Genomic DNA, 12,906 nt, shown 5'->3' with positions numbered 1-12,906 from the left:
AGTTGCGAGCGCGTGCCTGGCGAAGAGCGTGTTTGTGTTTTGCTCGTAATTGTCCTTGAGTCGAGTCATGGCTTCGGTGTAGTTTGGCGCATCCTGGATCAGCCGGAAGACTTTGGAGCTCAGCCTGGAATATAAGATCTGAATCTTCTGAGCCTCCAGAACAGGGGTCGGCGCTGCGTTGATATACGCTTCGAAGCAAGCTAGCCAGTGCTGGAAGTCCTTTCTCGCGTCGCTTGCGTGCGGATCCAGCTGCAGGCGAGCTGGTTTAATACGGAGGTCCATTCTTCGAAACTGATAGCAATAAATTGAGGCACGATCAATTTGACTAAAGAGGAAAGTTGAATCCAACCTGAGGCTTTATTGGTATCAGGGGCGGGATTCTCTGACCCCCCGCCGGCTGGAGAATCGCCGGGGGCTGGCGTGAATCCCGCCCCCGCTGGTTGCCGAATTCTCTGGCACCGAATATTCGGCGGGGGCGGGAATCGTGCTGTGCCGGTCGGCGGGCCGCCCCCCCCCGGCGATTCTCTGGCACGCGATGGGCTGAAGTCCCGCTGCTGTCATGCCAGTCCCGCCGACATGAATCAAACCACCTCCCTAACCGGCGGGACCAGGCGGCGCAAGCGGGCTCCGGGGTCCTTGGGGGCGATCTGGCCCGGGGGTGCCCCCACGGTGGCCTGGCCCGCAATCAGGGCCCACCGATCCGCGGGCGGGCCTGTGCCGTGGAAGCACTCTTTTCCCTCCACCTCGGCCACAGCCTCTGCGATGGCCGACGCGTAAGGAACACCCCCCTCCCCGCGCCGCTGACGCTCCCGCGCATGCACAGACTTCCGCCGCCCGGCGAAGCCCTTTTGGTCCCGGCTGGCGTGGCGCCGAAGGCCTTTCCCACCAGCCGGCGGCGCGCCAACCACTTCGGCGTGGGGCTAGCCCCTCACGGTGAGTGCTTGGCCCCTAAAGGTGCGGAGAAATCCGCACCTTTGGGGCGGCCCGACGCCGGGTTGGTTCACGCCACTCCCTCCCGCCGGAACCCCCCACCCCGCCGGGTAGGTGAGAATCCCGGCCCAGATGTATGGCCTCCCACAGCAACTGGCGAAATGGCTGCGAGCTGGAGGACACGCATATTTATGCCCCGCCTCCTGGGCGGAGTCAGCAGGCAGGGGCCACAGGCAAACCTGTAGTGCAGGTTCTACCGCACATTCTCTAATATAAGTACAACAGTGGTTTACCACAGACCTGCTAACAATTTAATATTTATCTTCTTTAAAGTATTAATATTGGAATATTTGATGCCCTTTTGCATTAACAATAACTAACAGCCTAGGGCAGTATTTTCCCCCAAAATGGCCAAATGTCAGGTTCTGACTGAAATCCGGTGTGTTCCAGCCAGGTTTACTCTCCGAGGGCGCGATTCTCCATTCCCCATGCCATGTGTTTCTCGGCACTGCGTTGTTCACTGGCGGTGGGATTCTCTACCCTCTTCGTTTTGGGATTTCCCATTGAAGCCATCTCACAGCGTCGGGAGATCCGTGGGCAGGGTGCACTGCCCGTGGGAAAAGAGAATCCCAACAACTGGAGTATACCTCCCAGATCTTCTGACACTTTGGCGGGATTCTCCATTCCAGAGTGCAAATACTCTTACCAGCGGAGAATCAGGACCGATTCCCTCTGGCTCAAGGCGAGTTGTCCAGGTGCTATTCCCATACTTCTGCCATGCAAATTTATGCATGGTGGCAAGCACATTGGTTTCCCTTCCCCTCCTAGTGTTGGGCTGCCATTTTGAACGGGCGCCCTGATCCCACTGTCCAGCGGCCACCCCCCCCCCCCATAACACAAATGTTGACCTCCCTGCTGACAAAGGGAGCACCCCTAACTTCTCAGCAAGGAGGGCATCTTCCCCCCACCACAGGAATGACAGGTCACGCTCCCACATCACGCACTCATGAGTGTGACCCGAAAGCCCCATGCCCTCCCCGAGGCTCCTCCACCCCTTCAGGCATCCATCTCTATCTTCCATGTCCCCTGGCATTGCCAATTGTGCGCTGACCCTGGCACCATGACACTGACACCCTGGTAGTGACACCATAGCCTGGTGTGGTGGACCCCAATGGTGCTCTAGGAGGTTAACCCAGTGCTCCCATGCCCCTCTGCCGCAGCCAGGCTGCTGAGGGAGGGATCCACAAGGCCCCTAGGGTTTGGCTGGGCTCAGCCTGTGGGTAAGCAGTGGACACCTGGAACCTTGGAATGGGGGTCCAGTCTGGAGCGCACCTTCCAGCTGGGCAACTTGATGGTTACTATTGACATGGTGACCTCAGGCATCCCTTTCTTCAAATTCGTCATCCTTGTCTGATCTGTTTAAACACTGAACTGGCTTTCCCATTCTGAATTGCTCTGCCTGACAGGTGCAGAGCAGATCAGTTTTTTGAAGATTCCAGTCAAGAGGACTTCCCTTTTACCCACAGCTGCTCCCTCAGCCCAATGATTGTAAAACTGCTGCTTTTTGAGGTGTCAGAGCTTCCCTTGTAAGCCCAGAACATTTGAAAAGCCTGAAAACCCCTGAGCCCCTTTGAAATGGTAAGCACTCATTCTATTTCATAGTCAGTACCTTTGCTAGCCTTTGATTCACAGCTTAGTGGTTTCAACCCAGCTGCAAATGGCTTGTATATTCAGCTTGAATGCATCAGAAGTACCCAACATTGACTCTAACTGCAATGTCATAAACATTATTGTTATGATTGACAGCTCCTGACCAGCTAAACAATACTAAGTGCTTTCTGCAGTTACAAAAAAGGAAATGAAACCGCTTAGCTGCTTTGTAGTGGTCATGAGCTGTCAATCACAAGAGTATCTATAAACATTGTGGTTAGGATCATTCAAGCATGAAGGGAAAGATAAATAAATAAACCCTTTAGCAGCTGTGTCTGAACCATTAAGCTGCCAATCACAGGCAGCTTGAATGCATACTTAGCATCTCAAATGATCTCAGGGTATTTGAGGCCATTTCACGTGTTGAGGCCTTTCTAGGAAGGCCATGACACTCCAAAAAGCTGCAGTTCAAAGGGATTGAACGGAGGGCCCAGATGTTAGGAAAGAGAAAGCTTTCCTGCATTGATTCTTCACTGAACTGCCTGGACTGCTCATCAGCTGTCAGTCAGAGCGGTTCAGGGTGAGGGGGTCACTTCATAGTTTAAAAAATCTGACCAGGATGATGCCATTGAACAGAGGGCTGCCTCAGATCATCATGCCAAGGGTTATCTTCAGGTTGCCCAGGACTGGAAGCGGTAGACCAGACATGGAGCCCCATCTCAAGGCAGGGTCCTGGGGTCAAACCTTCACCCACAGTCTGAACCAATACAACCCCCAGGACCTCTACAGCCTGGCAGCGACAGAGGGGCACATTACGGGTAGCTCACCAATACCTTTCCAAGGGAAATTTGGGATTGACAATGAATGCTGGTGGTGCCAGTGATGCCCACATCCCATAAATGGATTAAAAACACTTTAGGGCCTCCTTCTGTCTTTGGCACCATAATAGTGAGTTGAGGGAATGTAGAAGGAAAGTGACCAACCTGCTACTTTCCCCCCACCCCCCCCACATGTTGCTTGCTTGTCCCTCTTATTATGTCCCTGCTCGATCAACTCCATGGAGGATATAACAGATCCCGATCTCTCTTGATTCAAGCTTCCAATCTGTGCTCCAAGCATTACGGGCGTTTCGCTGATGACATCTGGCGGGCAGCTGTGTCTTCCTCCCACCATCCACCCAAATTGAAAACCAGCCTAATTGTTTCCTGATTTTGTTTTTCCATTTGTTTCAATGCTATTTTCTAATTTTCTTTCTGTCGGTTGTTTTTGCATTTTTTGTGATGATCTGTATCCCACAATACTGCATTTTTAAGATATCTTTCCACTCTGATTCTGTTTTAGGATATTTCACTCAGATTTCCACTCTTGCTGATGTACAAGAAAACGTGATGGAGTACCTTCATGTTCTGAGCCGGCCAAAGGTCATTGACCAGGAACATGATATTGTGTGGACTGAGGCGTACATTGACAACACTGTAAGTTAGCATTCATTATGTCTATGCCTTACCAAAAACAACTTGGTGGAATAATCATATAAAGCTACCATGAAACCATGTTCCATTTGAATAAATAATAGTTGCTTTGCTTTCCAGACCTTGCAAATAAAACTGTTAGGGGAGAGTTTGAGTAAATGTTCCATTTTCCAAAGTATGTTAACAACATTTTCTATTCGGCAATGAATTTGTGTTTTTTTAATTGCTCCAGTTTTCTATATCTATTTTCTGTTGGGATAGGAAAATATAGTTCAAAGGAAGCATAGTTAACTGAAGGAAAGCATTTTGTTTCAACAATATTTTTACGGTGATTAACTGGAACTCCACAGATATTTTAATAGCAGTATGAAGTAGAAGGGTGTTAAGCAAAAGAAAATATCAGAAAAAGAAGTCAAGCTGAGAAGCTGATATTCATTCGGATTAACAGTTACATTTGACATGAGGGAATGGAATAAATGGAATAAGAGAACAAGTGTTGCCATCTGTACTTTGTGACTCTGCAAAAACTAATTACACTTGGTTGTCCATTCCAGTCCAGATGGTTTCATTAAATCTAATAGCCTTCAGAGATTTTAATACCAGTGTTAGGCATAAGTGAACATACCGTGGCACTTCATGGCTCATCCTGCGTTCTGGCGCTGGTTATTAACATTATGGCGAAGGCAACTTTGTGCCATCTAAGATGTTAAAACAAACAAAACCAACACACGGAATTTTAAACTGTTTTCTCCTTTGATTGAGATTTCTTTATTTCACACAATGGCGGGCAAGGGATGGCAGGCGAATCCGCTGCTCATTTTCCATCTCTTTTGAAAACTTTGGGAGGGATGTAGAACACGTCGATTCACTGCCGCCATTTTACACTATTGCAAAATTATCCGGTTGAGTCACGGTTTGACACAAGAATGAAGATTTGTTTGTAAAAATAAATTTACAGTATCCAATTCATTTTTTCCAATTAAGGGGCAATTTAGCCTGGCCAATCCACCCAGCCTGCACATCTTTGGGTTGTGGGGGTGAAACCCACGCACACATGGGGAGAATGTGCAAACTCCACACGGACAGTGGCCCAGAGCTGGGATCGAACCTGGGACCTCGGCGCCGTGAGGCAACTGTGCTAACCACTTGCGCCACCGTGCTGCCCTAAGAATGAAGATATTGTCAAATGGCGTGCTTTCTAACTGCATTTGGCCACAGGGTTACAGACAGGCCATTGTTGGAAGTTACATTTCACTCCTAGGCTTCTACTGATAAAGCCGAGGATGCCATATACCTTCTTAAACAGCCATCACAAATCATCATACTGCCACTGTCCCTTTAAACCCATGGTTCGTAGTAAATTAGAGGTAAAGATTTATAATACCTAGCAAATTGAAAGGTTTAGCATTATACCAGAGGCTTTCTGAACAGTATTGAGACATCTCAATCATCAAATTCAGGGGTTGGAGACACCCTGGTGTTGATTTTAACATCTCTTTGCCTGGCAGAAATTAAGTAGGAGGACAGTAAAATGGAGCGAAGGACTGACCAGTTCTTTCCCACCTTAATTTCACTGATTGCAATTTAAACCACCGGGATCCTCTTTAAATACATTGATCAGGGCTGATCTGCTATGTTATCCTGAGGCCTAAGTGATGGTTTCCATCAGGCCAAAACAAGCAGAGCAGTGGCTTGGGCCAGAAGATCTGGTTGGGTGTCAACACCCCAACACCCAATTAGGTAAGTTGTAATAAATATTAATTTAGCTTGGTTGGGAACAAAAGGAGCATGAGAGCTTCTACAGGTTGCAGAAGGAGCCTTGGACATCTGGGCCAAACTCCCACTCCAAATCCTGCTTTTTTGACTAACTCTGCCTCTGGAGGCAGACATCTTTTTGTCAGTTGAATAAAACCTTTCACAGAAACACACACTAATGAAAACTGCTGTCCTTATACTTGCAACACGGCTCCTACGTTTCTGTGTTGCCTGCTGTGGTCCTCCCCCTCGCCAGGTGACAACTTGCATTCTGAGCCCCATGCTTCACATGTATTGGAGCTCGGTTTCCCTCAGTCCATGGCAGCACATTTTGTCATCAATTTTAATGACTGAACAGCCTGAAAGCTGAAGAGCAGTCCATGCAGTAGAGTGAAAAGTCATTGCATTTTCACTTACCCTCCCCTAACATCTGCTGCCTCAGACAAATGTGGTTAAAGCAAATGTCAGAGGCTTCCTTGAAAGCCAAGTACACCTCAAAGGACTTTAAATCCATTGACAGCCTATGAAATGCAACTATTCTATTCAATGTTCGCACAGCAATACATTGCACTAGCCAGTGATTGACAGTTTTATTGGTCCAGACATAGCTCCTCAGAGGGTTTGTTTATTTATCTCGCCCTTTACACTTGAATGCACCTCAGTTACCCTGCTTTGACGCTAACCACAATGTTTATAATACTCCTGCTCTCAAAAGGAGCTAAGTGCTTTCATTTCCTCTTTATCTCAGCAGAAATCACTCATGTGTGCGTGCTGTGTTGGTGGCTGGCTAATCCCATGATGGGGGGTAGGATGCCCCTACTTGTCAGCTGGGGGGGGGGGGGGGGGGTGAGGGAGAGGTATGCATTTCATTGAGTGAGAGAGGGGGACATTCTGATGGACTTTGGGGGGGTCACCTCAGTTCTGCTCTGACCCCCTTGACCCACCTCAAGGTCCACAACATCAGGGGCACTCTTGGGCAAACGTGCATCAAAGGCCATCCGGAGGATTTCTCACTGTGGGGTACAGGTGCATAACAGGGAAGTGGTGAATCAGAATCCGGCCCATTATTCAAATGGAAATGGATGCAGATTGGTGACTTGCATCTTCCCCCTGGTGAGGGGTGGATGGCACGCTGAGGCAGCCAGCGGGGGATCGGGCATTGTAACGGGTTTGGCATATTTCCATCTTTGCACTGAAAATGTTAAAATTCAACTTAAACAAGAATGCAAAGGGAACACAATCAGACCATCTTGCCCTTTTTGCACCTACCCTGCTCCAATCCCCCCAAAATTAACTTCATTTCCTGACACTGTAAGAAATTATTGGGGAAAAAGTTGACGAAGCTCCATATGCTAGTTTGAATCGGGCTGAGACCTGAGCTACATTTAGCTTTGGCTTCATTTAGCTAGTGAGCTGTGAGTGCCAATTCACAGCTTGCCAGTCAGAAGGAGTGAGAAATTTGCTGTCACCATCAAGGTGAAGACAGTCTCAGGGAGGGCCTTGAATGGGCCAATTTTCTTTGTGTGTGTGTGTTCCAAGTTAAGTACCTCAGCTTCTCCTGGACCCACAGAAGTAAAAAACAAAAACTTCTTGGGCCTTTTTGGAGCCGTTTATAGCAATTCCTTTCGGGACTGCAGCTCGGACTGCTCACTGCCTGCGTGGCCTGGAGTTGTAGGTCGATATCCAGGTCACTGCTGTGTGCAACCTTGAAGAAAAGTCATTGGGACATTACAAGAGATTTGTTTTATTTTTGTCACTTTCTTTGAACCTTTGTCTTTGACAGATATAATAATATTGAAAACGGGGGAAATAAAGATTGTATGGCTGACAGTCAAGCATCATCCAATCGGGTAATGAAGCTTTTTGCTTCATTACCCGCAATCATCGCAAGGATGTTTGTGTTGACGACTAATGGCTTGAGCGGAGAGGAGGGGCAAGTCATGTGATGAAATTTCCAGGAATCCACTTAATCACAGTTGGCAACCCTAATTAAGGCCCTTATTTGCTTAGCTGAAGGTGCATATTTTTTGGCCTTACCCCATATGGCAAGTGGTATGTTTGTAATGAAAATATCTTCCTGCATCCTCCCTTGCAACCCCAGACTGGTCCTTAGTCTAAATAGCGCAGAGAAAACAGCACTGTGCAAACCAATCTGTAGGCCACCAAAACCAGATAAAGATGTCAACGTTTGTGATTTTTACACCACAGATTCAACAAGACGGGTGAAAAGGTAATAAATTGTGAACAATATTTTGCCGCAGCTGATAGGGTTAGAAGAGAACCTGTTTCTTAAATCTTAAACTGTAAATCAGATTATCATTTATCATAATGTTTCAAAATGTTGACTGTGAAACAATCCAGTGCAACAGACTAATATTTTGTCAATAGATATTCCAATTTATTGCCTGCTCATCTAGTTGCAGTTTGTGAAATATCATACCTGGTCAGTGCACAAAAACGTGCTTCGAAGCAATGATTTTGTGTGCTAGGTATACGGAGATCCATTAACAGATTATGTCTAGTTGTTAAGTGAATAAGAATATACTATCATTAATTGTACTCCTTTATTTCTTTTCTCTTGTGCATCAGCTCCCACAGGCTAAAAAGGTAACATTTTGAGTCAGTTCCAGTTGATCTCATACATTTATTTACATTGGTGCCATTGCCAAATCAATATTGTTAATTGTGTCAGTGTAATCACGTTACCTTGTTCAACTGCACAAAGTCAGAAGAGCTATTCATATCAATACGAGTGAAACTTTTATCACATTTTGAGGATAAATCTTTTAAATTTGCTTTTAAAAAGTCAAAATTCAACCATTTGTTTGTACATCAAGCGATCTTTGAATTGATCTTCAAAAATTGATATAACAGAGCTGAAAACCTGGCCAAAATGTAATGCTCCCCTTTGCCAGCAGGCTGGGATGGGGTTAGTGAGGGGTCATGGCAGGGACTGCTGTGTTTGTCAGCTTCCCGCCTCTGTTGGCATTTTATCAGCAATGGGATAGGTGGTGCGTGGTTTTCCCACCATTGGCCTATTTAGGCCCTTAAGTGGTCAATTAATAGCCACTTATGGAACTCTTCTAACCATTACTGGCACTTTATATCAGCAGATGGGCACTTTGCCACTTGGCGGGGCGGCGATGGGACTGCCCAGTAATGTCTGGTAGCCTACCTATGGCCTTGGGTGAGAAGGGTGTGGTGGGGGGGTGGGGGGCGGCTATGTTCACTCCTGATCAGGCACCCTGTGGCCCATACCTAGGGCTGACTCGCACTGGAAGAACATCCCGTCCTCCGTGCTTGACTCCATTAGTGTTCTGCCGGATTGTGCTCAGCAAGCCCTGACGTTACTTACCTCCACTCCGTGCCTCCTCCAGTCCCTAGTGATGCTGAACTGCATCAGAAGGATAGAAGCCATAACCATTGGCAATTAATTGCCTGAACAACGTAAAGTTGAGTGGAGGTTTGCAGGGCCTGGAGAGGTGGACTTGCGTCTGATGTTTGCTGCCCCATAAGATCCTGGCCCCTGACTGCAAATGTTAAGGCAGGAGTAATAACATAGTTTGGTATATACTCTTGAACGTGTATATTTATGTATAGTTTTGTTCATTTGTTTAAAATGTGTCTTCTAAATTATTGAGGAGATGAGACTAATCTTATCATCAACTATAAACACAACATGAGTTAGTGTAAAAAAACTAAACTGGGTGTGATATTAACATTGAAATCTTTTAACCTGGAAAGACAACTTTTCTTCCCAAACATTTCAATATGATATGGGTGGCTTTTTCTGTGTTATTTACTGTACAAACCCAGATGAATTCTTGTTGTTCTCCCTGTTACAAGTATTAAGATCCATAGAATCTCTGAAGGAGTCAGACATATATGTTTTACATACGGTCATCGATTTTTCTCAGCCTTTCTCCGAAGAATCATATTGATGGAAGAGAAGACTAATCTTTATATATTCATCATAACCCTGTCGGCAAGGGAAACTGCTCTCCAATAGGAGGGTGGTTAACTTTTAAGAACAAGCACATAGTTCATTTTTGTCAACTTTTACACAGATACTGAAGCTGATATTGACTGTATTTCTCAGATCTTGCCATGTGCTGCAGGTTGATGCGTTGTTAGTTGGCTACACATGCAGTCATGAGTATGTGGCATTCAGGAGAAATGCGTTAACATGCACAGAACAAAATAGGCCCGGATTTACATCCTTCAGGTGGGTAGTGGGAGTTGGGAAAATTCTCAGCTCCCTCCGCCCACCTTGGGAGGAAGCAGTGGCAAGGACTGGATTTTCATTGTGGGGAGGCGGGCACAGGCTTGACCCAGGAGAAAATTTGGAGGCAGCCACCAGGATTGGTAGGTGCTGTAGTGGACTGTTTAAAAGGCCGCCTTGGGACTTTCTCCCAGTTAAAATTAAAACAGAAGGCCCTCCAGCCCTCACCCCTGACACCCCTTCACCCCACATGCACTCCCAATACCCTATCCATGCCAGCCCATGTCCCCACACCCACGCGATGGCCCTTCATGCCCCTTACCCATCCCTACATCCATTACATCCTGTATAGAATTCATGAACCGTATAGTGACAGTAGTCATTTAAATAAGCTATTCATTGATAACTTTCCACTTTCTTAAAAAAAACTCCTTTTTACTGCAGCCCAATAAAAGTGTTAATTATCCAGTTCCTCTAAAGTTCCAATAGCTGAAATGGCAAGCACTTGGAACCTCTTTATCATGTGCAAATAAACATTGTGAAATTTACAGCATAGATCTGAGGGCCAGAGCTGTTAACTGAGCAATACTTTCTCTAGGCCTCAGGTTTTCAATAGATTTATGGATTCCTGGGCTCTCAGCCAAACCGCATTATGTATTCCCGGCTGAGAGGCCTTAGGCTTGGATTTTTCCTCTCAAGTGGGGTTTGCTGAGCTTGGAAACCTCTCTGCTTGCAACAGCCACCATGGGGGGAAAAGATGCCTTGAATGGCAAAACCCTTGTTATGGGAGGCGGATGCAGGATGGAGTCAACTTTAGTAATGTCTTCTAAACAGCACGTCTCAGCATCCGGCAGTCCCTCTGTCTGCCTCCACATGTTTCCAGGGGTGCTGGGACTGACTCCAGTTAACACCCACACCCTCAGAACGAAGATCCAGCTGTTCAGGAAAGTTTCTCCCAAGTAGGGTATGGGAAAATCAGGAATTTTCCTGACACCGAACACCCAACTTGGAAGCAAAAATTCAAGCCTCAGACTCCTGGCAATCCAAAGGACTCTCCCATTGAGTCATGGAAGTGACACATTCAGCAGCTATCACCAGGTAGGTTACTGAAGGCATGTGATACATGAATTTCACGAAATTGGGGAGTCAGGATTGAATCGTGTTGAATTGCATGTCAATGAGCTGCCCATCGCTGACAGATGAGTTTCCCATGTTATTGTCTTCACTTTACTGAATTAATCAGTCACAGTTTTTCTGCCACCGGGTGTCTGACGTGCAACCTAACATGCAATTCCCTGTGTCTGGCCGCCATCTTGTCAGCTCCAGCAAGCTCCACAAAATCCAGCCCAGATTTACTTTGTGCTCCGGTATCAAGCTTCAATTCAGATTTGTAGTTAAGGGCCTATTTCTCAACCTCTTCCTGATCTGAATGGTTGTGTTGATTTCAGTTCTCTGAGATCAATTGCATTCAGAGACTTCATGCAGTTATATAATTTCTATGTCGATTGTATCCTCAAATTCATCCTCATCTTCCAGGATATGGCTGTTTTAGTTTCTTTTCCTTTTCATTCATCCTGTTACTCTGCCTCTGATAGCTCCTCTACCATCTTCTGCACATCTTTTCCCCAGCGGCTGGACTTTCAACACACACTGCATTTTGATCCAGATGTGGGACATTTCCTGAGTTCATGGTTGTCCATAGCATTTGCACAACTTTCTCTCTGTCTGGTGTGCAAACCTTTGTTGCTCTTTTACTGTCGCAACCCTGCTAGCATTCATTCTCTTGGCTTAACTAAAGGCTGGCCATTTGGGTAGCCAGCATCTTCATCTGCCTACTTGTGGCTTCACGTGCTCTGGTAGTGTCAACAGCTTTCGATATTGTGAACCTGTCCTTTCTAATCAGAGCTTTTTGTATATCAGGGTGTTCAGAGCCCCACATTCACTGACCTGCCAGCCTTTCATCTGATTCTTCGAATTGCCACTTGCAGGTTACATTTCTCATTCTCATTAAGAAGTTGTCAACAGGCTCAGCAGGTTCCTGCCTTCGGCCCTGAAATTCATATTGGTGGATGTGATGATTTGACTTTGGCTGGAAATGAATGCTTCTGCCTTATGGCTCTTCTCAGATCCCACCTCACCTTTATCCTACCATTGGCAGAAGTGGAGACTGGCGGTGGTGTGACCATGAACCTCTTTCTTTCCACTCCGCCCCACTTCACTCACCCCAACACCGCCCCTCAACTCGAACAGATTTTCTACTTTCAGAAAGCAAAGCATTTCTGCTGGTGATGCATCATGAGGTGGGGAAGAGGGAAGGGGGAGTGGTGGTGGTGGAGGGCAGTTGTTACAGACCTCCAAGGAAGAAATACCATCACTTGCTCTGGTACCCCCAGCCACCAGTTCACTGCAGGTACTTGAGAGTCATGACCTGGACAAGGTGAGTCAATGGGCAAAGGGAAACATTAGCTGTCTCGCCATGTGCCAAAGTGCCAAGCTGGCATTTTTTGCACGCGCGTGATCAGGCTGGGGTTGCCTGATGTGGGGGGTGCGGAGGTGGCCCCAGACCCGCCAATATTGCGTTCGGGCTCGGGAGGAGGTCGGGGATTCTTTCGGGTCCTCGGAGATCGGATCGGCATTTAAAAATGGCATTCCGATCTCTCGCTGTAACTTCCCACTTTAAAAAACAGGGCTATGTGTGGCGTGGGCCACACGTTCCCCGTTCAGGCCCCTTATCCAATGTGAGTCGTGTTGAATAGCCATGTGTTTATCGGCATTGCAAGTGCCTGGAAACACGCAGCTAAGCACGCTCGCTAGGGCTCTTTGTTCCCCTTTGGGAGAATTGCACCCAAAGAGTACACAAAGGGTTTATAGCTAGCT

At 46.9% G+C, this 12,906-nt stretch overlaps 1 protein-coding gene across 1 annotated transcript in view; it reads left to right on the top strand.

Annotated features, from left to right (window-relative positions):
• cacna2d3a (calcium channel, voltage-dependent, alpha 2/delta subunit 3a) overlaps nucleotides 1-12,906 on the top strand; it is a 1,400,547-nt gene that overhangs the window by 827,996 nt on the left and 559,645 nt on the right. The window contains exons 13-14 of the mRNA XM_072472475.1: nucleotides 3,922-4,055; nucleotides 8,397-8,414. Coding sequence (XP_072328576.1) covers nucleotides 3,922-4,055; nucleotides 8,397-8,414 — 152 coding nt within the window. The remainder of the gene's footprint in view (nucleotides 1-3,921; nucleotides 4,056-8,396; nucleotides 8,415-12,906) is intronic.

Source organism: Scyliorhinus torazame, chromosome 13, assembly GCF_047496885.1.
Source record: "Scyliorhinus torazame isolate Kashiwa2021f chromosome 13, sScyTor2.1, whole genome shotgun sequence".
Taxonomy (NCBI): Eukaryota; Metazoa; Chordata; class Chondrichthyes; order Carcharhiniformes; family Scyliorhinidae; genus Scyliorhinus; species Scyliorhinus torazame.
This window is presented reverse-complemented; position numbering and strand designations above follow the sequence as displayed.